Source organism: Neofelis nebulosa, chromosome 7, assembly GCF_028018385.1.
Source record: "Neofelis nebulosa isolate mNeoNeb1 chromosome 7, mNeoNeb1.pri, whole genome shotgun sequence".
NCBI lineage: Eukaryota > Metazoa > Chordata > Mammalia > Carnivora > Felidae > Neofelis > Neofelis nebulosa.
Window position 1 is genome coordinate 143,774,364 of NC_080788.1, and position 26,816 is coordinate 143,801,179.

A 26,816-nucleotide genomic window follows, 5' to 3' on the forward strand; every position below is an offset into this window, starting at 1 on the left:
CAGGTTCAGGTTGGAAGCGCCTTCTCTTCTTAGGCTCAGGAATGGCTGATCTGGTGAAAAGAAAGATAATCACAGCCCATGCTCAGAGGGCCTGTCCCCTGCAGAAGTGGAACCCCCTGTGGGCTACTGTCCCTGGCCTGAGCAGAGCAGTGGGGGGAGCGGAGGCTGATCTTACGTCCATTCAGATCCTTGTGCAGGTGATAGACGGTCCTCCCTCACCCCTCATGTGGCTGCCGCACTGAGCCTCTCGCCCACCCTCTTTCTCACCGCCCACCCTCTAAATAAGTTCCCCTGCTCAGTGTGGGAAGCCCAGTGATCTTAGAAGCCTGCCCTTGGGTCACTTTCTCTGTGAAATGAAGCCTTCCCATATCATTCTCATCGCTGATGGGCTGATGACACCCTCCACTGTGCTCTCATGGCATGGCGCCTCAGGACCTTTGCTCCCGCTGTCCCCTCTGCTGGGTCACTACTTCCCCCAGCGCCCCCCCCCCCCGCCCGCCCCCCCCCCCCCCCCCCCCGGATCCCTGCCTTTCTCCTGCTGTGGGCCTTCAGGGAGCCTCCCCTGATCTCTGTGTCTAACATGCTCCAGTCATTCTCGGTCCTTTCCCCAGAGTGCTTAGCTCTGTCTGCTGTCGTCCCCCTTTCCCCACAACACGGGTACGTGCAGTGGAATGTAAACTTCACGGGGTTTGCTGCCTGCTCCCTGCTGCGCACCTGGCCCCGGTCCACAGTGGGCATTCTATGAATGACTGCAGGTGTGGCCTGTTGGCAGGACACAGGCTTTGGGGTCAGACGGATGTAGACTTAAACCCCGCCATCGCCTTTCATTGTGTGGCTGCAGAAAGTGCTGAGCCGCCCGGTGCCTCAGTTTCCCCTTCTATGAAATGAGAATTGGTAGTACCCAGCTTGTGAGGATTAATGAGGCCAGGTCTGGATAGCTCTTGGCGGGGCCTGTATGCAGGAGGCACTCAGGAAGTGGCAGCAGGGAGTCTTAGTATCAGTAATAATATTAATATTAGTATCCATCCATCCACCACTTGACGCAGGAGTGGAGCCAGTTTAGACCAGAGGGTGCAGTTTGGCCCCATTCTCAGACCTCGTCACGGCAGGCCAAGGACCGCTGGGTCCAGCCCTCTGGGCCTCAGCCTGGGCCCGGTTCCCTCTCCTTGCAGCAGAAGCCCCCAGCAAGAGGCTGCCTCCTGCCTCTGTTCCCACTTGACAAGGGTCAGGGAAGGACTCTGGTTGGCTGTCACACGCCCACCGGGACCAGGGGTCCTTGGCCAGGCGTAGCTCTCATTACGGGCTGGAGGGGAGAGTGGCGGGACCACTACAGGCGAGTTCCTAAGGGTGTGTCTCCCCAGATCCAGCCTGAACAGGCCGTCCTGCACACGCACCTGTCAAATGAACGAGTGGTGTGTGAATGAATCCGGACGCAGGCCACGAGGCGAGGCTATACTTGTCTGCGGTGCAGGGGGAGCCTGGCTTTGCCAGAGCGCCTCTCCTCTGCCTGTGCCACCCCCACTGCCCACGGTCCAGCCCCGGATCCTGGAGCCCAGATGTCCTGCTTCCCAGCACAGCCTGAACTGGGCGCTTCTCTGCCTTCCTTGTGTGGAGTATCTTCTGAGTGAGAAATTCAGCACAGAGTTTTCTGACTGCTTTCCCCACTGGGATATGTTATTATTACCACTTTTTTTTTTTTTTTTTGATGTTTGTTTATGTTGAGACAGAGAGAGAGAGAGCGGGGGGTGGGGGGGGGGCAGAGAGAAGAAGGAAGAGGATCCCAAGCAGGCTCCACGATACCAGCACAGAACCTGACGCAGGGCTCGAACTCATGACAATGAGATCGTGACCTGAGCCGAAACCAAGAGTGGGATGCTTAACTGAGCTATCCAGGCACCTGTACCACTTTTTAAATGTGAGCATTGTTTACAGACTCTATTAAATCAGGCTTTGGTGTGAGTGCTGGTGTGGCCATAGGATGACCTCTCTGTCCAGCAGCTGCCCAGCCCCTCTCGTGTGCTGAGCACACGCCCTGGCTGCCCGCAGCCCTGCGGGGTTTAGGGCCGGGAGACCGACTCGGGCCCCAAGCCCATCACTCTTCTGCTTGGGATGTTGGTAGGCGCTCTGCTTCTCTGAGCCTCAGTTTCCTCATCTGTAAAGTGGGCCTGTAGGAACAAGCAGGGGAGAAAATGCAGAGGAAAGGGCTTGTAGATCACTACCCTCTCAACTTCCCTTGGGGCAAACACCACCCGCGTCTCCGTCTGAGAAGTCGGTTTCTTTTCTATGCTGCTCACCTTGAACCAGCCAAAGCTCTGATCCCCCTGGAGCAGGGGCTCATCCAGGGCTCCCCACGAGGGCTGTTTCTTGGTGCTCTCCTCTGTGGACCCGATTCCTCCACTCCGCACCCTGGGGGTGCCAGCTGGCTGCCAGCCCCTCCCTTTTGTAGGTTCTTTTATTGGGAACAATGGCAAGTGTACTCCGTGCCTTCATCTGTCTTTTTCCTAATGCTTTCTTCCAAAGCGCACCCTTAAAGGCTCACTCCGATCCTGTGCAAGGTGTTGGGGAGTTCATCACTTGCAACTTTAAAATAAGGGAGCGGCTAAATTTAGAAAATGTGGAGCGGGAATGAGAAAGAAGTGTGGGCTGTCCCCTCCACCCACCTTCCCGGGCTCCGTGCCTACCTTTACCCTCACCTACAAATCTGAGCTGCAGATCTGAAGCCTCCGTGGGAGAATGGTTTCATCTTGGGGTGCCAGCCTCTGGCTGAGTGTGCTGCCAGGCGTGGCCGTGACTTTGTCCAGTGGAGTGGACGCTCCAGGCTCCCCCGCCAGGTGGCCCGACCCTGCTGTCCGGGTGAGAAAACTGACGCTCAGAGGACAGTCTGAAGTCTGTGCCCTGTCCCTCTCGTGGAGCCCACCGCCAGCTTAGCCTGTGCCTCCCTGTGCACGGGGACGGCCAACTGTCACGAGGACCCCTGGGAGTCTCATCAGTGTCCCTGGGCTCCAGAAGGGGAAAGTGGCCCAAGGGCACATGACCAGCGAGTGGCAGAGCCCCGCCCTGTGCTGCCCTGGTTACAGGTGGAGCGGTGTGCTGGGATTGGTAGGAGGGTGGTGGGTGCACAGGTGGGGGCCTCGCTGAGGATGGGGTGGGATTCCGAGTGGAGGGGGAGGGTGACTGGTGGAGGACGGAGCCCCACACCATGGCCTGGCTGGCTGCCTGGGTACATGGGACTAAGGAAGTAGAGGGCGAGGCCGCATCACAGCCCGGAAGTCCCCATCTAGCAGAACATCTGTCCGAGGACATCTGGAGGGAAACTGGTGGTCCCCAGGCTGAGCCCTCAGGGAGGTGCATGGAGGCACTGAGCCGTTTCTGGAACCCCCCAGCTATCACAAGTCTGTTCCCTTTGCCTGCAATGCCTGACGAACTCCTGTTCATCCTTCAGCACCCAGCATGAGCCTCCTCCTGACTGCTTGCTTTCTTCCTTCCAGAGCGGTAGGGACCTTCGCCTCTCTGGATGGCCCTGTGCTCTCGAAGCCTTGAGCCTAGTGTCATGCCATCTGCCTCCCCCTCAGCCTCCGACCCCTGTGGGCAGAGCAAGGTCCCTGTGGCCAGCACATGGCTGGCCGTCTGGCCCCATCATCAGGAGGAGGAGGGAGGCACCAAGTCCCCACCCGGCGGGCTCTGAGAGAGTCACCGGCCAGAGCCAGTGGTAAGTCCCAGCGTCCTGATGAGCTGATTTTGATCTGGGGGGACTTGGAGGGAAACCAAGTTTTCCCACCTCAGCCCCACAAAAGTGGTTTGGGACTGCTTTACATAGCATCCCATGCTGGCCCCATGGTGTCAGCCTGACCCTGCTGCTCAGAGTCATGTGATGGAGTTCTAGATACCCCACCCCCACTCTGTGTGGCCTGGTCAGCCTACCCCTGTAGGCTTGCTGGCTCTGAGGCCAAAGAAGTCACTGTCCTCACCCAGCCCTGAGCAGGGCCCCCTGGGAACAAGGCCTCCTTGGAGCCCTGGCTGTGGCTGGCTTTGGAGGCCATGGCAGGACAGCTCTGTGAGATCTGGAGGCCACCTACAGGGGGCTGCGGACTCCGAGGTGATGGTGTGGGGGCTAAAGCACCGACTCTGAGAAGGCCCTTGGCCCAGGGGTCCCCAGCCCTGACACCAGGGCCAAGACCCTGAGGAGCTGGAGCCAGGCGGCTCGTAGCACTTAGAGGTGGGGATACCGAGGCGAGAAAGAGGCATGGGGGCCGACCAGGCTCGGGATCCCCTCTGGGGACACCCCTGAGGGGCCGCTGGGTGCCGGGGGCCTCGTGTTTCTCCCTGCACCCTCCCTGTTGCCCCCAGCCCGTTCAGGGTCGTCTCCTATCTGCGCACAAGGAAACTGGGCCCCAGAGGGGAGCTGACTCCTGAGCCTCTCACAGGCTCCCCAGCTCGAGGAGACTGCTTCTTGGGGCACATCTCCTGGGGAGGACAGTTGGGCTGGCCCTGGGCTCTCCCGCAGAGGCAGGTCAAATGCGGGGATGCTGGGAGCCACCGTTGATGCCCACGCTCCTGGGGTCGCCTGGCAAGGGGCAGACCCACCCCCGATTTACACGGAGCTGGGTGAGCCAGGGAACTTCAAAGCCTGCACCCGGACCCGGCCGGTCTCCAGGGGGAGGGCCCCCGCCCTTGGAAAAGGCAGACAGAAAGCCCCGTGAGGAGCGGCCTCCACCCTAGGCCTTGCAGAACCGCACAAGTAGATTCTCAAGGACGTCGAGGAGCGTGCGTCTGAGGTCCCCAGGCTTGTGAGGAAGTGAGGCAGCAAGGGCAGGAATCGAGAGAAAACACACGACAGAGTGCCAGACTCAGTCTGAACCAGCGATGCCCACGTGTTTAAGGAAATAAAAGGCGAGCTAGAAAATAACCTCCAGGGAATAGGAAACTATTGAAGCAGCAGTGTAGATTTGTAAAACAAGCAAACAGAACATCTAGGAATAGAAAAATTAAAGGATGAACGCTCAAAACTCAGTGGCTGTGTTTGGCAGCCACGCGGACGATGCAGAGAGAAGTTAGTGAAATGGAACACAAGCCCCGCGGGCTGAGCTCGGGGTGGGGTGGGGTGGCCCAGAAGCAGGACCCACAGGAGAGAGGGCAGCACGCATGAAGCGTGCAGTGAGAGGGACTTCCAGGGATCTAAGGCAGTCCCCGGAAGAGCGAGGAAACGAAATTTAAACAAAAGTGGAGAATTTTCCAGAACCATCCCACGGATACAAGACTCCCAGTGAATTCCCAAGAAGGGTAAATCCGCGACCAGATACACCTCGGGGGGAGCTGCAGAAAACCAAAGGGAAGATCTTAAGCGGCCAGAGAGCAGGACGGAGTACCGTCAATGAGCAGCTCCCCACGGGCGGACCGGCTGACGGGCGTCCCCACGCCCACACCCACAGGAGGCCGGGGGCAAGGCATCTCCATCACCACATGCTGGGAAAAGAGACCCCGGCTACCTCCCTCCCCTGTGAGAACACCCTTCAAAATGGGGCAAAACAGAGAAAAGAGCGAGCGATCCTGTCCCTCGCAGAGCTGTGCCAAGGGAAGTCCCCAGGCAGGAAGCTCCCGGCAGAAGCCAAGCCTGAGACGCAAGAAAGGACAAGGGAGCAGAAATCTGTGGGAGAGTGGACGGGGACGTCCGAGAAAGGGCCATAAGAGCGCCCAGTGGGCTGAGACAGTGGGAGCGCCCAGCTGCTGCACAGGACTCTGGGGCGGGTGGGGACAAGGCAGGGGGCACCCAGGGTCAGGCGTCCCTGCGGTCAAAAGGCAGCAGGAGAATAAACCACCTGAAGCCACGTTGTTTCCACTGATGTCTTTTATTAATGAACGAAAGTACAGTACTAACCGGGACAGGGCATGCATCGCAGACAACGGGAGAGCAAGCCACAGAAACTGGGAGTCCGAGGGCCTCATTACGTCTGAGGTAGAGCGAGGTGGTGCCGGGGAGCGGGACGCTGGGGGACGAGCACCGGCCCCACTCGGGACTACGGACCACAGGAGAGCTGGGGCGGTGTGTCGGTCACACGGCGAAAACAGTTTAGAAACATTTCACATCCCCCCCACCCGGTCCACCTCCCCTCTTTGCGGACAGAGCTACGGGCTCCCCTGTCACTGGCTCGCTGGGGTGTCTCCACAGGACACCGTCCTTCCCCTCCCAGGGGCAGGCCCCACTGTCCTCCCCCGAAAAATAAAGGAGCTTTGTGTTGAAAACGCCAAGGCTGCCGTCCAGGGAGCTGGAGGCCAAGTGCGTTAAGAAAGACCCTTTTTCTCTATAAAAATAGTTTCACTTTATAAAAGGGGGGGATGCTCATCTCAGGTGGGGAAGGATGTTGGTGTGTGAAAAACGTTCCACCGTGGTGGGGCTGGGGTGGACAGGATGGTGGGGGAGGGGTCCTCCGCTCAGGCTCAACTGGGTCGGGTGGAAGAGAGGGTCCCGGTTGGCAGGGGCTGGGGAGGACGGGTGTCTAGGGGGGAGGCGAGCTGTGCCCTCGGGGCCCGGGGGTGGGCGGGGGCCCCCTGGCCGCGGCCTGCAGGCAGGCGCTCAGTTGAGCAAGGTTCCGTAGAGCTGGGCTTTCGTGAGGCTGTCCTTGCGGCTGAGCCCCGAGCCACCAGTCCGCGGGAAGGCCGGCTGGGGACTGAGGCGGGCGGCGGGGTGCATCTCCGGGGAGGCCTCCATGGAGCTGGGCTCCAAGGAGTCCCTGGAACTGTGGGGGCTGTGCTCGGGCTCGGGACTGCCGCCCGCCCCGCACAGCTGCACCCCGAGCCTCTCCGCATCCCCCTGGCTGGGCGCATAGCCGGGCAGCGGGTCAGCCGCGCGGCCCGGGCTCAGGCTCAGGTCGCCGCCGGCCCGGAGGAAGCGGGGCTCCGCCAGGTGGCCCTGGGAGAGGTCGTCACCCTCCGAGAAGCTGTCGGCCTTGTAGGTGGCATAGAGGGGGCTGGCGCGGCCCTCGGCCTTCTTGCCCGGGCTGCCCCCACTGCCGTAGTAGCGTTCAGAGAAGCTGCAGGGCGAGGCGCGGCCGGCGGCGGTGGCCGGGTAGGAGTAGGCACCGATGTCCTCCACGCTCAGGGGCCGCCACTGGCCCCGCGCGTCCTCCCCGGGGAGCCGGGCCGTCCCCGGCTTGGCCCGCAGGCTCCACAGGTTTGGGGGCATCAGGGCCTGCTGGGGGCCCGGGGAGGCCGGGAAGCGGAAGGACTCGGCGGGGTACGGCGACATGGTCCGCGCAAACCCCGGGGCCACCTCGGCCTCCAGTGGCGCTGCCACGCTGGCCGTGGCCTTGGCGAAGCGCGGGCTGCCCTCGTAGGCGGCGGCCGGCGGCTTGCGGTCGAAGAGCTCGTCGCGGCTGTTCAGGTAGATGGCCTGCTGCGAGGCGGTGAGCGTGCTGGCCTGGGCGTGCTCCTTCTCCTCCGACGTGGCGCTGAAGCTGGAGTAGGAGCTGGACGTGGGCAGCGAGCCCGCGTAGCCCGGGAAGGCCTCGTGCCGGAAGCCCGCGGGGAAGGCGGCCGCCTCGGCCTCCTCCTCCTCCTCGGCCGCGCTGTCGGTGGAGTTCTGGGCCCGCAGGAAGCCCACGTCGGTCACGGGCGCGTCCACGCTGGGCCGCCGGGTGCGCCGCCGCTCCTCGGGGCAGTAGAGGGCCGTGTCGCTGCAGTAGATGTCCCCCTTGTAGGGGGGCCGCGGGCCCGGCTTCTCCCCGCCATCCCGGAAGGCCAGGTCGCGGGCCGAGGCGTCAGACAGGCGGGAGGACAGGCTGGCGGGGTCGGGCTTCTCCAGCACCTTGGCGATGACGCAGGTGGGGACGCTGTCGGCGTAGGCGGGGTGGCAGAGTGGGGAGGGCAGGCCGCAGCCGTGCTTCTCCAGGTGCAGGCTCACACGTTCCTGGAAGTCGGAGGGCAGCTGGAACGGGTCAGGGGGGAGGAGGGGAGGGCGGGGATGGGGGGTGGGGGGTGGGCAGTCAGCCCGGCACCTGCAGCCGTGACCCTGAGCCACAGGCGCGCAGACCGAGAGGGACCCGCCCAGGGCCTCTCAAATTGCCCCGGCTAGAGCCAGGGCCCAGGACTCTGCATTTCACAAGCTCCTGAGCTTCGCCCAAGGAGCACCCTCCTCCACTTGCCCAGGCCACACGAACTGGGCTCCAGCGCGCCTGGAGGGCGGACCCAGTGTCTGATGCGGGCCCTTCTCGGGGCTACAGCCCCCCTCATCTCCTTCCACTGAAGGGCTGGCTCTCCCAGCCCCAAGGTCTGTCGGGGGCACCCCTGCCGGGTCATGAGGCCTCTGCCAGACTCAGAAACAGATGCAACACAGATTGAGGGCCAGGGCCAGGTGCCCAGCGGTTTCTGCACGAGCACCTGGTGCCGTGTAGGGACGTCCTGCTACTGTTTGATCTATTTTGTGAGTGTCTTAGGCATGGCCCAGGCCCAGGGAGGAGGGGACACGGACCGAGGCCTGGGTGAGGGCAGCGTGCGGAGGTGGGGGCGGCCTGGCAGGGGTGAGGGGCCACGGGCCAACTTGGCTTGGGGCATCAGGGAGCCCTGTGGCCTCGGCTGAGTCACTGCACCGTGAAGCCAGCTTTCTCGCTTCTGCAAGTGGGCACTGGAATTGTGCCCAAACCGAACCACGGGGTTTCTGCGAGGCTCACACAGAACCTCTGCCCCCATCAGCGCTCAGCGGACAGGGGTCTTGGAGCAGGGACAATGAGCAGCCCCCAGAGGAAAGCAACGGGAACGGGCAGGCTGTCCTGACTGGGGGCGGGCGGGCAGCCCGCCCCTCCTCCAGATTCAGAAAGGCCAGGATACCTGCAGGGGTGAGGAGGGACGGGGGAGCTCAGGCTCACCCGGCGCCTGCCCTCATCAAGGGCGAGAAGTGGCCTTGGGGTGGGACCTGTAGGAAAGGAGCCCGAAGCAGTCCTGGGGGCGGGGGTGGCCTAGCTGGGGCGGGGCTCACGTTACCTCGGACACCTTATGGACCCTGCCGTACGTCTGGCTGCACTGCAGCAGCTGGGCCGCTAGATTGCAGTCCTTCCTATAGAGCTCCTACAAGACAAGAGAAGGCGTTCGGTGCAGGTTCGCCCCTTGCCGAGCTCCCTGCCGCCCGGCGCCCGGCGGCCAACACGGAGACCAGGTTTGGGGGGGGGGGGGGGCGGCTGGGCAGCTGTCAGGACGGGAACCCTCTCTGGGACTCACGCCCTCGCCTGCAGAATGGGGGCCTCGGTTCTGACCTGGAGCTGCCGCTGCCCCGGATGGGAGCCTCCCACAAGGGGTGGGGGGGGGGCAGTGGTGGAGGAAGGGCCTCCGTTGGCCCCTGAGCTCTCAGGGGGGCTCCCTGTTCCCCCACCGCGTGGAGAGTGCCAGCATGGAATGATAAGGAATGTGCCTGCGGCCCCTGGCTCCCCATGTGTCAGACTTGCTCTACGCCCCACCCACCCCCATCCGTAAAGTGTGGCCTGCTTCCAGGGGTGGCTGCAGGGCCAGGCAAGGGTCAGGGCATGCTGGGGCAGAGGGCCTGTGCGACCCAGGGTCCGGGCAGGGACCGGCTCAGCCTCCTGAGCTGAAAACAGATGCAAACAGTAGGACTCGAGGGGATTTGGTTTCATCTTTGGTAAATCTCTGTTGCATGTGCCTGTGGTTGGGTCTCTCGCTGCCGCCCCCACCCGGGGACCCTCCGCAGGGAGGGCTCCGACAGTGAGGCGTCTGGGGTCCACCAACGGGCCCTCAGGTCCGCCAGCTCCCACAGTCTCCGCTCAGCCGGGACCAGGTGCCCTGCCGCTCAGACAAGCCGCCCAACCCCCACCCCGTTCCTGGAGGGTCCCCCGCCTCCACCATCTGTGCCGAGGCTTGCGTCCCCAACTTGGCCCACAAAGTGGAGAGGACCTGGGTCCCCAGACTCCTCAACGTCTCCTTGAGGGGCACAGTTGGCTGAGAGCTGAGGTCCCTGGCCTCAGAGGGCTGTGAGCGCTGCCCGGCCGGCCAGATCTGCCTCCGCATCACTGTGCTGGGCCGCTGGGCCTCCACTCTCCTCATCTGCCTGCACTCCTGGGCGATCTCACCCCACCTGTGGCTTTGAACCGCAGGCATATGCTGATCTCTGCCCTAAACTCCAGACCCCGCCATCTGGCTGCCTCTCGGGCAGGCCCTTCAGCCGTCCAGGGCCTCCTCCATCCCCTGCTCAAGAACCTTCAGTGGCTCCCTACTTCATTCAGAATAAAACCCAGACTCCTAGAGGAGCCTACACACTGGGGCCTCCTGTTCACTTTCTGACCTCGGACCCTGGGCCCCTCCCTGTGTCCGGGGGCCCCGTCTACTGTTCCTGCGGGCCCACCTCTGCCACTCCGGTTCTTCCTGCCAGGTGCCCGTGGCCCGCTCTCTGGCCTTTTTCAGGTGTTGACGTAGCAGCCCCTTCCAGAAGCACCCTGGCTCCCTAGCACTGTCACCTACGTGACTTTTCTCTGCGGCATTTAGCACTTTTACCAACCGCATGGTTTGCGTATCCGTCTTATTTACTGCCTTCCCCACTCAGGGGTAAACTCCATGCGGGCAGGGAGTTTTTTTGGCCCGTGTCATTCACACCATATTCTCGGAGCCTAGGAGGGCCTGGCAAGAAGCAGACACTCATCAGTGAATGTGTAGTCAGCTGTCAGGCGTCCCTGGAGCATGGCTGGGCCCATCCCATGGGGCCCGCGAAATCAGGGCGGCCACATGGCTCTGATGCCCACTGGGGCCGGCCGGGGCAGGAGTCCTAAGTGAGCGTGCCCCAAACTTGGGGTCAGGCAGCGCCGCCTCGAATGGGATACTATGGCCCAGGGGTCGCTACCACAAGCCCTGTTTCCTTCCCTCGGAGGAGGGTCTTCCTGGATACCCTCCAGGCAGTGGATGTCTGGCGAGGCAGCCCGTCCTTCCCCCGCTGCCCAGGCACTCCTTCCACCGCCCCTGTGCCAGCCCCTCAAGCCTGGAGGCCACAGCACCGGGGCCTGGGCCCCCAGAGTCACAGTGGCCCGACACTCACATTGTCCTCCGACAGCTTGTCGATGGTCACCTTGGCCTCCAGCAGGTGGCTGTTGAGGGCAACAATCTCGTGGCTCAGCGCTCGCTTCTCTTCCTCATAGTGCTGGCCCTGGGGCGAGCGGAGGGTGGGGAAGGAGCCGGTCGGTGGCCAGCCAAGGCCTGAGCCTCAAGCCCCTAGACCTCTCGGGTGCCCTCTTGCAGTAAATAATGATGAGGTGTTTGCAAGGCCAAGGAAGGTGGGGGTAAGAACACAGAGCAGCAGGTTCAAATCCACCTGCGCTGCATCACCGACAAGCCAGACGGCCCCGGGCAAGTCACTGCCTCCCTGGGTCTCTTGCTCATCCTGCCAAGGGGACAGCAACGCCCTGCTTCCCAGGAGCCCGTGGGGAGGATGGCTTGCGCTCTGCACAGAGCCTGGCCCCCGTCCCTGCCCTCCCCTCCTCGAACCCGTCCAGTTTCAGCCTCCAAGTGAGGCTCAGAAGGGCAAGGGCCCTTGTCCAGGGCCCCAAGGAGAGCTGGCCCAGCCTCCAGGTCTGCCCGTCTCCACTCTGCCAGCAGTCGACGACGGGCAGGTGCTCAACACCCATTTGTGACTTTCAGAAAGAAAACAAGCTCGTGACCAGACTAGAAAGAGAGGAAGCTCCTATCTGAGGGAGGGGAGGTGCCAGAACTGGGCTGGCCCCTCCCTGACACCGGCCCCGCCAGACCCGGAGGCCTCCACCACTGTCCCAGCTCCTAGCGGATCTCGACAGCCAGATCAACATACAGAAGCTGCAGCACTTCCGGGGGCTGCCTGCGGCGGCTGTGAGTGTTTCCAGGAGGGTCTCTGCCCGTGCTGGGGCCGGGCACTGTCTCATTTATTCCTCACAGGAAGACGGGGCGTCCCCATGAGGGTACAGTCGGGCCCCAACATCCTTCTGCTCCCCCAGGTCTGGGCCTCCGGGCTGACCCTTAAAGCAGGGTCAACATCCACGGCGCACGTCCTCCGTCCCACAGCCCTACTTCACACGTCCGGGTCGGGTACTTGCAATGTGCCGTGAAGGCTCAGGGGGCAGCTGGGAACCCCGTGACTTGCTAGTCCTGAGAGCACCCCCCCCACCCCCGTCCGCCCCCATTCACTGCAGAGAGGGGCGCGACCGACACAGCCCCCGCGGTGGGGAGGGGCAGGCCAGGAAACCAGGCCTGTGACCCAGCTCCCGCACACGCAAGGGCACAGGCAGCTAGGCCGATGGGCACACCACCAGGGCTCCGGGATGGGAGTGCGGGGGTGGCGGCCTCACCATGCGGTACAGCTTGTCCTCTAGCTCCTGGTTGATCCGCTGCAGCGCCATGTAATTGCTCTGAATCCTGGAACAGGAGACAGTGGGGTCACCGCGGTGCCAGGCCTGACTCTCCCGTGACCCCCTTACAGCCACACAGCCTGCTGAGCAGGGCCGGGCTGGACGCGGGCCCCCGGAGCCCACCCACTGGTCCCACCCTGGGCTACTCGCTCCTCTCCACGCAGCAAAAGGCATCTGATTAGAGCTAGCTTGTAGAGGCCTTTCCTGGGCCAGGGTCAAGGACCCCCTGCAGATGAGAAGGGAAGGCCTGTACTCACAAGTGACTTTGTCCGGTCCTTGCTCGGAGCCAGTACTCACATTTAAACACGATTCTTGCAAGCCTGGCTAAGGGATTTACATTCAACAGCAGGTTAGCAGGGAAGAGGCTGACGGCTGGCCACTCCATGGGCCCTAGACGGAGCGCTAGAGACACACGGTGGCTAAAACACGGCTCCCCCTGGAGGACGGGGAGGGCAGAAGCCGCTGCTGGGGGGGAATCAGGGGCTCTGTGTGTTCCCTACTGCCACTCAACGCAACGGTCCCTAAACACTGGTTCACGTCCTCTTCCTGTCAGAGACCCAGGGGATGGTGGCCAGGGCCCCAGTGGGCCAGGAGGGGTCTGGAGATGGCTGCGTGTGCCATGATGCTGCCCCACCGAGAATACATGAGAAGGGATGAACAGAGGATGAAGGGGCGCCTGGGAAGGGCCTGTCCTGGCAGTAGCCAGACCCAGGGTCACGTCCTGCCTGACTCGGCTGCGCTGGGCACGAAGCGGGACTGAGCCTCGGCCTCCACATCTGCGAACGGGGTCGACAGCTCAGGACGGGGCGGGGCTCCTCTGGCGGCGGATCCCGGGGCCCCGCCCCGCGCGCCCGGCCCCGCCCCCCGTACCTGCGCAGCTTCTCCGTGACCTTCTCGAGCTCCTCCTGCGCGCGCCGCAGCTCGATCTCCAGGTAGTGGCGCGTGGAGTCGAACTCGGTCTCGAGCTTCTCGAGCTTGTGCGTGGTGTAGGACAGCCGCTTGCGCAGCTCGCCCTTCTGCTCCTGCAGCGCGCTGCAACGACACGCGGCGGCGGGCCGGGCCGCGGCGCTGAGCGCGGGAAACGGAGCCCGAGAGGGCCAGCCGCGGCGCCGTGGGGGCGCCCCGTGCGCGCCCGGCCGCTTAACGCACGCGAGTGCGCGCGCGCGCGCGCACGCCTCGGACCCTTCCCCGGGCGGCAGGCGGCCCCTCGGGGGCCAGAGACGCGGTCTGGCACTCGGCCGCAAGTAAGTAAATCCCTGGCGCGGTCACCCTGGAGGAGAGACGCAGGCCCCCGAACCTGGAGAGTGTTTGGGGCGGCCAAAGGACCCTGGTTTGAGGAGCGCTCATCGGGCCCCCGAGGCTCTCTGACTCCGAGCCGACCCCTGGACGGCACAGCTTGCAAGGTCCCCCCCCCCCCCCCCATACCCCACTTCTGCAGCTCCACAGCGCCGGGTGGGGAAGCTCTGAGGTCCCGCGGCGGAAGTGCCACCCCGTAGACCGGGCCTCCCTACCCCAAATTGGCTGTGTGACCTCTGGGCCTGGGAGAGGATGGGGCCGTGAGCCCCGTGCCCAGGCAGCCTCCGCCACAGTGGCCAGCTAGCTGCACACGGCGGCGGACAGTCTGCAAAGCCCTGGCCTGCCCCAAGTCCCCCTTCCTCCGGGAAGCCTCCCAGAGCCTCGGCCCCAGCTCTTGAGGCTCTGTTTTCTCCACAGACTTCGTGGGCTCCCCCAGGACGCCAGGACGCTGAGCCCCCAGCCCCAGGAAACGGAGACGCGGGAGGATCGCCCACGGACCGTACGCCGTCCACTCTACAGTTGGGCAAAAGGCAGGAGGGGGAAGTCTGGGGTGTGGCCATGAGCTCCACGGGGGCAGGGGCCACACCCTCCTGTGGGCAGCCTCCCAGCTCCAGAGCCGGTAGGTACTCCTGAACACACGCCGACCTGGTGCACGCTTCCCTTTACAGGCTGGGCACACGGATGCGGGCAGCTGGGGAAGAGGCCTCAGCGTTAATAGTGGGGCCAAGAGGGCTGCTTTCCTGCAGGCAAAGGGGCTGCGGGGGGCGGGGTGCGTTCTGCTGGGAGTTCCCCACCAGCCGTGCTGGGACTCCAGCCCTGTTCGGTGCTCTGGGCATGCGCTTTCCCCTGTCACCCCCTTGGACTTCAGTGACAAGGAAGCCCGGGGCGGTGCAGCCCGTAGAGGGGCAGGCCCGCCTGGCATCACGGCATGGGCGGGGGTCTGCGGGCACACAGACTTGCTGCTGGTCCCCGCCCCCCAGGCTGCCCGCTATCCTTCCGTTCAGGCCTCAGCTGCCCTCTGGAAAGAGGGGACTGCCCCCATCTTAAATTCTGCCCAGAGAGGTGCCCAGGTCTGAGGCGGGTGCCGAGCGGGCCCACGGTTTGCCCGGGAAGAGCAGTGCCCGCTCCAGACCGCTGCGCAGGCCTGGGAGGGAGTCCCCAGGCGTCACCCTGGAAACCTGGACTGGGCCCGGGCTTGGGAACTCTGACCCTGCCCGGGTGTGCGGTGGAACCTCGGGCAAGAGCCTGTGTTCTGCCGACCTCTGAGACCCACATCGGAGTGAGGGGAACTGGGGGCAGGCAGGAGGCTTCCTCCTTCAGCCTCGGGGCCCCGTGTACGAAGCCATTCATGTTACCACGGGCGCACGCCCAGCAAATCTTGATGAAACGTTCCTGGATTCCTGCCCAGGTCGAATTCTTTAAATAAATAAAAATAAAGAGTTGCCTATGTGTTGAGAACCTCAGTGGAGGGTGGGGCAGGCCCTCACAGGGGTCAATCTCTAGGGAGGCTGCAGACGGTCAGTCAAGGAGAGAGCCCTGAGGCACAGTGCCCACGGCTGCCCACACAAGTCTAGCCACCTCCTCCAGGCAGCACGCCTGCCTGCACCACCCCGAGCACCCTGCAGCTACAGATCCCAGATTGTCCTTAAACCCTGCCCCAGCCTTTCTCCCCAGTGGGGTGGCGGGCTCTCTGGGGACTCTCCCATGTCATCCGGGTCCCCTGCAGGCACAGTGTCCCGGGAGGGGGTGGGGCAGTAGCCCCTGAAATCCACTGTCCTGCCGATCTGCCCACAGCCCTCTGTCACAGGGTACAGGTGGGGTCTGCACCCTCGGGAAGAGGTGGGAGCATCGCCATCCACTCTTGTGTCCACCTCAGTGGCCACCCGTCCCCGCCACCCAGAGCCAGTGACTTTCCCTCCCTCGCCGTGGCCACCCACCTGCCGCCACAGCACGAACCCTGCCGTCACGCAGATCGCCCACTCCTGATGTGACCCAGCCACACGTGCACCCCTACCAGACCCTCTTTCCTTCCCCCTCCGGCCCCGCCCCGCTCCTGGCCCCTCGCAGCAGCGAGTAGGACAAACGTCCCCACCCCGCAGAGCCTACGGTCTGGAGGGAGGCACACGGTGAACACGGAACAGGTTCCTCGACGAGGCGAGCGCATGACAGGGCTGTGACGTGGGTCCCCGCCCAAGGCCTCCCCCTCACGAGACAAGCCCTTCACCGAGCTGGCCTGCTCGAGCCGAGCCTCCCCCTTGGCCCCCGCTGGCCTTCCGGACATGCTGGGGCAGCTCTGTCCCACTGACCCTCACCCGTCCCTGAGCCCTACCCTGGCCAAGCCCGGGTCCCCCAGCGCCCCGGCCCCAGGCTCCCGCCCCTCCTTGCCCCCGGACACACCTCTGACCCCGAAGTCACAGCAGACGCCCAGACCCGCCACCGGAGCCACCACGCCTCCCCCCATCTCTGCCACTCTGGCTCTGTTGAGTCTGCACACAACTTGGCTTTGCCCGGGCTGACGGTCAGGGCCCTGGTCGGCACCCTCCCTGCACCTCTCAGGCTCAATTTCCTCCCTGCCAGGCCACACGGGGGGCTCCCCCGCCCCCCACATCCAGCCGTCCACCGGCCTCTTCGCCCTGTGACCCACCTCACGCACAGTGCGTTCAATGCTGGCCCTCCCTGCCCTCCGTGTTCCCCACCCCCAAGAAGAGCATAGCCACCCTCAGTCCCCAGTCAGACTCCGAGAAGCCACAGTGACCCCTCCTTGCCCCTTGCCCCTCACAGCTGGTCACCGAGTCCCGGTGATCAGCTACTCAGAAGCTTTGGACATGTCCCCTCCTCAGCCTGGTCCAGAAAGGTGCCGGGCCGGGCGTCCCGGGTCTGCGGCCACCTGGGTGGTACCACTGCCTTCCCCTCCCGGGACACTGACCCGAGCCCTGCCTGCCCTCCGCCTCGGTCTCCGTGGCTGTAAAACAGGGATGTGTGCACCCACCCAGGGGGCGCTCGGGCTGTCCCCGTGGTCCGTGCGCTACCCCGGGTCATCAGATGCCAGAGGCGAGTACCATGTGGGTGCACGGCTTCCAGGCTACTGGGAACCTGGGGGGTTGCTCGGGGCCCCGGGGTTCAGTAGCCCCTGCTTCCCCCTGAGCACGAAGCTGGCTTAGGGGGCCCTGGCATCTGGAAGCAGCCCCGTAGCAGGTGCACGGGGAGGGTGTGGAAGTCCTTTGTGATCAGACCAGCCAGTGCCATGCCCCCCGGGGAAGGGCCACCCCTCTCAGGTTGGGAGCTCAGGAAACCCTACTCAGACTGGAGCCTGGCGAGGCCCCCTCGCTTTGACCTGCAAGTTGGTGAATTAAATCAGGACGTGGGGGTGTGGGTGGCTGAGTGGGGGGTTCCTGCTTCCTCCTGGCCCACGGGAAGCCCCTGGGAGTGCTTTCTGGCCTCTCAGGGAGGAATGATGGGGGCGCTCGGGGCAGGCCTCCTCCGCGGCGCAGTCCCGGCCTGCCTTCCACCAGGAGCCCTCCTGGACCCTCGGGGGAGACTTGAGCCCAAGGACAGAGCCCTTGGCTGGGGCAGGGGGTGTGGGATGGGGGGCGTCGAGGGCCTCGCCTCTGAGGTGGGTGGCACGGGATGGTGTGGTGAGGATGTGCGCGTTTCCCTTCTGTCTCGGGCGGGTGGACGCAGACACGGGAGGGACGTCTGGGGACAGACGCGGAGACACCAAGGAACCGGGGAGACAACAGGTATGTTACCTGTCCCAGAGCGAGGGCGAGGACCTGGCCAGTCGGCCCTGCAGGATGCGGGGCTGCCCGAGGCACGAGGGCACCCAGGGGCTGCGCAGCCTGTAGGCGAAGAGGACAGAGCCGCTCAGCGCGGGGGCGGGGGCCACGCCAGGCCCACCGTGGGCACAGACACAGAGAGATGTGGAGCCCGCCCCCGCCCACACCGGACAGGAACGCTCCTTATTAGCAGCAAGGTGTCAGGGCAGGGGTGCGGGAACCAGCGTGGGGGCGGCCAGCCCGTGTAACTGCCGGCCCCTGGGCTGCCTGAGCTCGGCGGTGGCACTGTGTGCCACCAGTGGCAGGGTCCCCGTCTGCAAGCCTGCCTCAAGGTCTCAGCTTCAGAGGAGAGTCGGGGGGGGGGGCAGGGGCCCTACCGCTCTGGGCTCCCATCTGGCAGGACCCACTGGTTGGAGACCCTAGGAGGCAAGGACAGGGGAGGGACAGTGTGATGCCCGTCGCTGCTGGGACACTGCGATGGGCTCGTGTGTGGACAGGGGAGGCGCATCTCAGAGGCTGAGGGACCCGGCAGAAGTTAGGGGTCCAGGGCAGGGCCCACCTCACCCTCCCCGGGACCCCTTGTCACCCCACTCTGCCCGTGGCCTGTCTGGATCTGGCAGTGGGGGGACTGGCGGGGAACAGAATCTGCTGGGTGGGCGTGAGAGGGGGGGACCCAGGTCTGCCTGGCCCTGCTGGGGTAGCACCCGGCTGGGGGCCACTAGAGAGTCATCAGAGCCCCCGCCAAGGCTGCTTGGGAGCCTCCCCCCAGTGCAGTCTCTCCAGGGACGCCCTGGTGGCCTTGCGGGCCCCAGAGCCAAAGCGGACATCTGATCATAGGAAGCAGCCCCAGAAATCAGGCTCCAAAAAAATGCTTAGAGACACGGGGGTTAAGAGAATGCGCGGTATAATCCCATTTAAAAATATCTGTATATCGATATCCACAGAAAGCAAGGTAGGGAAAGAAATGTTAATGGTGTTACAGGTGGGTGGTGGGATTCTGGGTAATTTGAAAATTTTCTTCTATATTTTCCCAGATTTGTCACCTTTCCTATGGTGAGGATGAAAAAAACAGAAAAGAATTTACTAAGGATAAAATTTTGCAAACCACCCCCCCCCCCCACAAAAAAAAAAGGTTTTAAGCGCTGACTTGACGGGCTGAGGTGGACGCGTGGGGGGAAGCTCGCGGCCCTGGGCTGTGCTCTGTGCACCGGTCACCGCTTCCGTGAGCCCCCGTTTCCTCATCTGTAAGATGGGCTGCCCTTGGCCCCGTCTCCTGAGCTGCGGAGGAGGGGCGGCGGGCAGGGCACTGGCTTGATCTCTGGGTGGACGGGACCCTGAAATTCCAGCCCCAGCCTCTGTCCTTCGCCAATGACCCCCATGCTGCTGAGTGAGCAGAGCAGGGCAGGACGGGCCAGCGCCCCGGGGAGCATCCAGAAACCGCCGGTCTGCCCTGGGTGCCTCTACCGAGCCCAGCAAATCCTGGGGGAGTCCCTCTCCCAGCCCTTGGCCAGCCCTCGCTCCAAAGGGCCCCTCCACAGGGGGGCTTCTGGCAGGTGAGTTTTCAGAAGAGTCGAGGGAGGCTGGAGCCTGGGGGAAACTGAGGCCCAGAGAGGAGGGGGCATGGCTGTGACCTGACCCAGACTCTGCCTCCGGTCGCGCACAAGGGCATTTCTTGCTGACAGCCCACTCTTGTTCTGACACAAACTCTCATTCACAGCCTGTGGCCGGGGAGCGCCCCCATCCCAGAGTTGGGAAAATGGGAGTCCAGAGAGGCTAAGCAAGTCTCCCAAGACGGCACAGCCAGTCTGGGCCGCGGATGAGATAAACAGCCCCCGCTGGCCTCTCCTGGGGCCGCCACCCCTCCTGGGCACCCGTGCGAAAGAACAGCAGTGGGGAGCGGGGCGCCGGGCCTGCGGCAGGATGGCCGTCCCTGCCCATGGGCCTGCCAAGGAGAGACGGCGGAAGAGGCCATTAGCTGTCTCCCACTCGGCTCTCCTGGCCGGCCGCCGGCTGTCAACAGGGCCAGTGACTGCCCCCGGCGGGAGCCCGCACGGCAGAGCCTCGGCCCCAGGGATGACCAGACATGGTGTCACCCCTAGCTGGGCACACGAGGCCACCTTCCCAGCCTCGCTGGCAGAAGGGCCTGGTGACCGCCGGGCCGACAGACGGACAGAGAGTTGGCCCCGGCTGCTGGAGCCGACCCGCCTTGCCGATCCTGGGCTCCCCTCGGGGCTGCGGGTGTCCTCGCGTGGGGAACAGCTGCCCCTGCCCCTGTGTGTCTCTCAAGACGAGATGGGTCTGGGGGGCAACCTGGACCCTGGGCGGGGGCAGCTGGGAGGGGCAGGACGTTAGCGATGGCTGCCTGCTCTCCCAGGGAGCGGCTGGCTCGGGGAGCTGGTGGCGAAGGGTGGCCGGGCCAGCTTTGCGGGGCCGTGGGCACTTCTCCCGCCTCGTCTCAGTCTGGGAGGGACACCGCCATCACCCCCACCGTACAGACCCGTGTCTGCCTCTGACCCGGTCCAGGGTGGAGGGAGGGGGAGGAAGGGGGCCAGCGCCGTGCCTGGCCACACCTGAGCCCCGCACACCAGGCCCTTCCTCCTCTCCATTCCTGTCTGATTCCCCCAGATGTGGCCACCCTCACACCTACAGTCCCGGCAGCTGTCCCCGGGAACGTCCTTGCCTCCCTTCCCTGAGTCCCCAGATCCCCTTCATTTTCTTGTGGTGCTCTGTTCAAATGCCGCCTCTGCTGGGAAGCCTTTCTTGGTTCCTTTTTCCATGAAGCTTCCCTCTCTTTCCTCGCCCGTCCCCGTCAGGCTCAGATTGTCCCTCCTCTATCACTCAGGGCCGCCTGGGGCCCCGGCGCGGGCTCTTTGCCCTCTCTGTTCCCCTTGATGTCTATGGCACCGTGGGCCGCGCTGGGCATGGGGGGAGGGGCACAAGAGCTCCGGGAGCCCTGGGGTGCCAGAGAAAACCCTTCCCTGCTCCACGGCGCTGACAAGGTTATGCGGTCAGGTGCGCCTTGGTGGGCCGGTGACACCCGTCCCTGGTGGGCCGAGGCGTATAGTGGGGAGGTGGGGCCGGGCGGGAGGTTGATGGAGGATGCGCCTCGGCTGCGTGAGTCACCGCCTTGCCAGCTCCCGGATGCCATGAGCCTTTGGGTCCCCGTGTCCCCGCGGCACGCCCTCCCCCCCCACCAGGACAGCCTGTCTTCTGGGCTCGGAGAGCTCAGGCCCCACCCAGCAGTCACGCTCCAGCAGCACCAAGCAGTTCACATGCTGTAGGCAGCTTCTCATCTTGGTGACTTTGTCCCCGTGTCCCCTCTGCCAGGATCGCGCTGACTCCCTCCCGCTCTGCTTTAACTCCTCCATACCCGGGGCCTGGTTGCGGGGACCCCGACACCCTGGGCCGCCCCAGCTGGCCCCGGGGCAGGGATCGGTCGTGGCCAAGCGCCCGTCTCGGGCGTCACAGGGGCTGAGTCGGCTTCCTGCGTGTCACCAAGCGGTGGTGCCTGGGGCTCCCGCTCCGCCCGTGCCCCCTGCGTTCCCACCTCCCCCCAAGCAGCCAGATGGCTCATCAGGAGACCCGGCTACACCACGTGCCACCTCTGGTCAAACTCCCCCACGATCGTGCGCCCCAAGTCCCGGCCCCGCGCCCCCGGAGTCACCACTGCCCGGCCCCTGGCTCACCTTGGCCAAGCATCGGCCTAAGCCCTCCCTGCCTGCCTCAGGGCCTTGGTCCTTGCTGGTCCCTCGGCCAGAGGCATTCTCTCCCAGCTCTTTCCAGGCCCACCCCTCCTCTGCCTCAGGCCCCTGCGCCCCGGGACAGCCTGCCCTCCCCGCTCTGCCTGGTTCCCAACGGGGCAGCGACCTGGGTACCTGCCTGCTATTCTGCGGGACTAGCCTCCCTTGCTCGCCCTTTCCCGGAGAGGCCTCCCGTCAGCTCCTTGGGACCCCCGTGTGAAACTCGGGACTCGCCCCGCACGAACTCCGGGGCGGCTCCTTGGGACCCGCGGGATGTGGGTGTCCCACGTGGACACCGGGGTGAGTCCCCGAAGGAGGCTTTGTGCATGCGCCTTCCACGGGAGAAGCCAGAGATGATGCCTACAGGACCCCGTGTCCCCTCTCCCACCTCAGAGACCCTCATGTGCCCCAGCCTGTGCCGTGTTCAGCGGCCACCACTTTTCTGCCTGTCACAGAAGAGCCCTTCCTCTGTTCCTCTTGACCTCGATGGTCGCCTTGCCAATTCCACCCTCCCCGTCCTAGGGGGAGCCCACCCTGGCCGGATCAGCCAGCACCCCCAGAGCCTCCCGAGGGCCCGCCCTGCCCCAGGTGCGCACATCTAGTCCCAGGCCACCCCACAGACTGTCAGGGAGGTGCGCACTATGCCCATTTTACAGACGGGGAAACTGAGATTCATGAAAATCAAGGCACGGGGTACCTCTGAGGTCACACAGCCCTGCTGGGGTTCAATGCCAGGTCAACTGTTCTTTCCCCAATGTTGAGATGACAGATTTTAATGCAAACTGCAGAACTTTCTATTTTGCATCGAACCACCTCTGCTACAGTGTGGTCACGACTGGGCACAGCCGTCCCCCCATCAGGGCCTGTGAGGGCCGACCGTGGCCGGCCTGAGGGAGGCAGGAGTTGGAGGCCAAGAGGCGAGGCGACCCGAGCGGGGCCAAGGGAGGTGGGTGGGCCTGGAGCCCCGTGGGGCGGGGCCATCTAGCTTCCTCTGGGGTCCTTGAGTCTCTCCCGGGAGGAAAAGAGCTCAGGCACTGGCCCGGCCTGCTCTGTGACTCTGTGACTGCCCAGCAGGGCCCTCAGCCGACCCCTGCAGCAAGGACACCAGCATGGGGACCTCAGGCCAGGCTGTCACCACGGCCACCGAGCTGTTGTGCAAAAGTCCCGGGGAAGGTCATATGCGCAGGCGCGTGTGTGTGCCGATGCGTATGTTCTGGGGGAGGGGACTGTCACAGCGCCGAGCTGGGGGCCCCCGGCCGGGAGGGGTCACCGGCTCAAGCCGGGAGGCGTAGAGACTCCTGGAACTCAACACCTGCCGGGTCCTACCCTCTGTTGGCGGCCCCTTGATGGAGGTCGTCTCGTGGAACCAGCCATCCTCCCTGCTTCCCCGTGGGCCCTGGTGACATGGCTGTTCCAATGCCCTCTCCTGCCCGGAGTCGGAGACACGGCAGGAACGCTTCGGCCCTCCTCACCTTATCAGGCGGCCGCAGCCCTGCTCCCGCCTCCCGCTCTCTCTGCCAAGGCAGAGCCACGTGCCGGGAGCTGGCAGTGCGGCCTGGTGAACCCACGCGGCTGGGCAGACCCAGGTGTTCGCCCCCTTCCCCACCCACCTGGGACAAGGCTTCACCCCCCTCCTCTCTGCTCAACCGCCCCGCACCTCCCTGCCCCCGGCCCCACTCGCAGCCGACGCCCTGCTTCCTTCTCCGCGGAGGAAACGGAGCCGCCCCAAGGGGACTTCCCCAGATGTCACTACCAGGCGTGCCCACCTACCAGCATCTGCCCGGACACCCGGCGCTGCCCGCCTGTTACTCCAGACACCCCGCCAGGCAGCCCTCCGCCCACTCCAGGCGTGGCTCCCAAGCAGCCACCTTCCCCCTCTCTTGCAGATCGCTCTCTCCGGCGCACCCGAGAGTTACGTTTCCCACGCTGAGAACGACCCTCTCTTGACCCTCCAGGTACCTCCCCCTCCTCTGCTCCCCGGGGATGCTGTCTGTCCTCACTCGCCACCTGCCAGGACCAACGCCCACCTGGCTCCCGCCTGTCCCTTCGCAGTCCTCACGTGGCCTGAGCGCCGGGCGCTCAGCGGAGGCCTGGCGGACCCCTCTGCCTCCCGCAAGTGCCTCTGTCTCAAAGGTCCGGAGGTGACAACAGCCGGGTGGGGGTGGGGGGGGAAGGTACATTCTGGAGGTGAGCTGGCCGGAGCCCAAGCCCGGGGGGCAAGGACAGACTAGGTGGTGGCCGGGGACAAGCAGGCAGAAGGCCCACTGCCCTACCTGCAGGCCAAGTGTCCGGTCCCTTCCCTCAGGGCACAGGAGCCCCGGAGGCACTTCAGAGCAGGACGGCTTGGGCCTGGGGATGTCCCTCCGGCGGGTGAGCCAGCAAGGGGAGCCCTGAGGAGATTGTCCCAGGAGGGGTGGGTCTAGAAGGCTCTAGAAGCCTTCTGGGTCTTTCCTAACACCCAGCTGGGCACCGTTGGTCGTCCACTCTTCTGTCGGTCTCCCCGTCTAGACTGGGAGACCTGGAAGACGGGGCCATTCACGCCTTGGCCCTGGACCCCTCCCCTGCCCCAAGGCCACACCCACCCTCCACCTGGAGTCAGTGTTCAGGGGGCTTCCTAGAGAGACGGGGGGACCGAATGACCATGGGGTTGGCCCCAGAGCCGAGGAAGGGCTCCCAAATTAACCTCCCGGCACCCGGCGTCCCGCCCCGGGGCCCAGGTGAGAAGGCGCCGCCACTCAGCACTTCGATGACCAGGTTCGTGGTCATCGCCCCCCAAGGAACCCACCCGGCTGCGCTGATTTGACCGCCCCACCGGCTGGGTCGCCGCAGCAGACACGGGGACATAGCGATCGGATCGCCAGGAGGGCCTGTTTTCTGGGCCTCAAGAAGGCAATCAGGGCTGCAGGAAGCTTCTCGGAGCCCCAGATCGGGGGTTGTGGGCGGCCGGCCCTAGCCCTGCACCCCTTCCCCGCCCCCCTAACTCTGCCAGGCCACCCCGCCCCACTCTCACCTCCCCACCTGCCCCCGCGCCTCCCCACACCCACATGAGACGGTGCCACGGGCCAAACCCAGTCTGGAAGCGAAGGACTGGGGCCAGGACGGGGCACTTCAGCCACCGGGCCAGGAGGAGGCCACCTTTCTGGGCTGCAGTCTCCCCATCTGGAATCAAAACCCAAAGGGGCACTGTGACCGCGGTGACCTCCTCCTAGAAACTTCTCCCTGAAATCCAGCTACCTCCCCTGCTCTACTCGGCCGGGTCCTCTTCTCCACAGTGGGAATAATGTCACCGGTTTGAAGGCTGGTGAAACAGGACAGCTGAGACCGCCTAAGAGACGGGCAGGCAGTTAACAGCCAGACCGTTAACCGTGTGCCGAGATCCAGGGTAACAATCTCAGCCTCAAAACAACCTTCTAATGTAGATGCTATTCTCATTGTGCCCACTTTACAGATGCACACACTGAGGACCGGAGAGGTTCAGAAACCTGTCTAAGGCCACACAGCCAGTAAGTGAAAGAGCTGGGATTCAAGCCCAGGTGAGTCTACCTTCTTAATCATACTTCATCAGGGAGGCCTTCCAGAGGAGCAGGGACTCAGATGTGCTGTGAGGACAGGAGACTTAGAAGGGCAGGGCAGAAGAAGAGAGAATAGTCTGCGTGGAGGGTCTCTTTGTAGCACCCTGAATCCCAAAGGGAGAAAGCAAAGCAAGGCAGTCATTCACATCATAGTAAGAATCAGCCCATAAGTCTTCCTCCACTAGGGTCAGGTTGAGAAGTGCGGCAGAGAGCCTTGGAGGACCCCACGTAGGGAGGGACTAGGCCTGCTGGGTGGGGTGGAGGAGACAAGAGGTGGACGGTAGGGGTTCTGGAGGGAAGGGACAAGAAAACCCAACAGTAATCCCGGAGGCCTCGAGTCTGTTCCAGCAGGTGGCCAGTCTCTGGGAAACCTCTTCAAGAGCTGGCAGGCTCCAGACCACAATGCCAGTCACCCTTCCAACCCCCAGTAGCACCCACCGCATGCCCACCCTGCCCAGAGAATGGCGACGCCCTCCAGGATGCACCCAAAGCAGGACAGCCCCAAAGCGCAGGGGCGCCCCAGGCCCACGGGTGACAGCAGCCTATGCGTCCCCGAACCTGCTCTTCCCCCCGCGGCTGGCCCCGTCTCCGGTGACAGCAGCTGCAACCTTTGCTCGGGCCCAGCAGGCGGGAGTTGTCCTGGATGCCCCCCTTCCCTCACACCCCTCCTCCGACCCATCGGGAGACCCCGTCCGCTCTCCTCCCGAATACACCAGAATCCTCTGCCCGCCTCCGCGGCCCCTGCCCCCTCCCGGCCGCCATCACAACTCTCCCGGTCCCCGCCCTGCCCCCGGCCTGGCGTCCCAGCCCTGCAGCTCGCTCCACACTAAACCCGACCACACCGTGGCTCCGCTCGCAAGCCCTCCGCGGCCCCCACGCACCCCGAGTCCCCGTCTGTCCCCCTCGCCTCCCCAGCCTCCTCGTCACCGTGCTCGGCCACTCTGGCCGCGGGTCAGCTCCCTCCTCGGCACCTTCCCACCTGCTCTCCCTCTGCCCGGAGCTCTTTCTCCCAAACGGGCACGTGGTGGCCCTTCACCCACGCAGGCCTTCACCCCGGTGTCCCCTTCCCGGAAGCCCTTCCCAGGCCGTGCTGCCACCCCCCCACCCCCAGCACACTCACTGCCCTTCTGTTCCTGAGGGGGGGTGGTTTGGACCCCATAGCACTGGTCACTGTGAGGTTTATTCTGACAAGCTTTCTGTCTCCCCTAACGAGAGGAGTTTTTTCGGTCACTGCTGTATCCCCAGTGCCTACAACAGCCTCCAGCAAACAGTGGGTGCTCAATAAATATTTGTCAAGCGTGTGATCGATGGGCAAGTGAGATCAACGGTGACAACCTACAGGGCCAAGGCAGTGGGGCCTCCCAGGTGAGAGAAAGGGTCCCTGAGGGGGACGCGGAGGGAGACAGGACAGGCCACCACCAGGTGACCAGCAGGGGGGGCGCCCAGCGGTGCCCAGCTGTGCCAAGGGGGCCCGGGTGCCACACAGGAGTTTGGGTCTTCTGGGGGGGGGCCGGTGGGAGCCTGGAGCTGTCGGCGGTGCGTCCACAGCTCTGGGCTTCAAGAAGGGTGCTGGTGTGGCCCAGAGGAGGGGGCACCGGAAGGGAGGTAGGAAGCCTGCTTGTCTGAGCGGACACGTGTGGCGGGGGCACAGAGCGGGGGGGGCTGCACCGTTTGGTCCAAACACAGACGGAACTCCTCCCACCGGGCCCTGTCTGGATGCTGGGGGAGGCTGTGGTCTTCCCGGCCCCAGAGATGCAGACAAGTCCCTTTCTGCCTCTGGCCTGCGTTTCCCCAGAGCCCTCCAGCTCTGTGGTCCCTCAGGGCTGGGAGGGAGGGAGGGAGGGAGGCCGAACATACCAGGAAGGTCAGAGCTCAGGCCCCGCGTGAGGAAGATGCCCCACCTTTGCGCCTGCCTCCACGAGCCACTCTCGCACCTGCCCCCAGGCTTTTGCCCATGCTGGTCCCCCGGCCAGGAGCCCCGTCTGTCCGCACCCACTCATTTCAGTCGAGTGGCTTCCTCTCTGAGCAAGGCCCCCCCGCCACCCCCGCCGACCATCTCCTCCATCA

General features: G+C 64.5%; 1 protein-coding gene and 1 long non-coding RNA gene across 14 annotated transcripts in view; one reads left to right on the top strand and one right to left on the bottom strand.

The window, feature by feature from the left end:
* Nucleotides 1–5,827: 5,827 nt before the first annotated feature.
* The window catches only part of BEGAIN (brain enriched guanylate kinase associated), a 43,791-nt gene continuing 22,802 nt past the window's right edge, over nucleotides 5,828–26,816 (bottom strand). For 4 of the 13 annotated variants that reach the window (XM_058740698.1, XM_058740701.1, XM_058740699.1 and 1 more), the window contains exons 3-7: nucleotides 13,236–13,397; nucleotides 12,306–12,372; nucleotides 11,027–11,134; nucleotides 8,974–9,057; nucleotides 5,828–7,921 (exon numbers count right to left, since the gene is read on the bottom strand). In XM_058740698.1, the coding sequence (XP_058596681.1) occupies nucleotides 6,572–7,921; nucleotides 8,974–9,057; nucleotides 11,027–11,134; nucleotides 12,306–12,372; nucleotides 13,236–13,397 (1,771 nt within the window). In that variant the 3' untranslated portion in view covers nucleotides 5,828–6,571. Of the gene's footprint in view, nucleotides 7,922–8,973; nucleotides 9,058–11,026; nucleotides 11,135–12,305; nucleotides 12,690–13,235; nucleotides 13,398–17,410; nucleotides 17,501–26,816 lie in introns of all 13 variants that reach the window. The other 9 variants (XM_058740703.1, XM_058740694.1, XM_058740695.1 and 6 more) reach the window with 6 other exon arrangements.
* LOC131518112 (uncharacterized) lies at nucleotides 11,129–15,103 on the top strand. The gene is made up of 2 exons (XR_009264920.1): nucleotides 11,129–11,829; nucleotides 14,079–15,103. It is a non-coding gene; the product is annotated as an uncharacterized LOC131518112 (long non-coding RNA).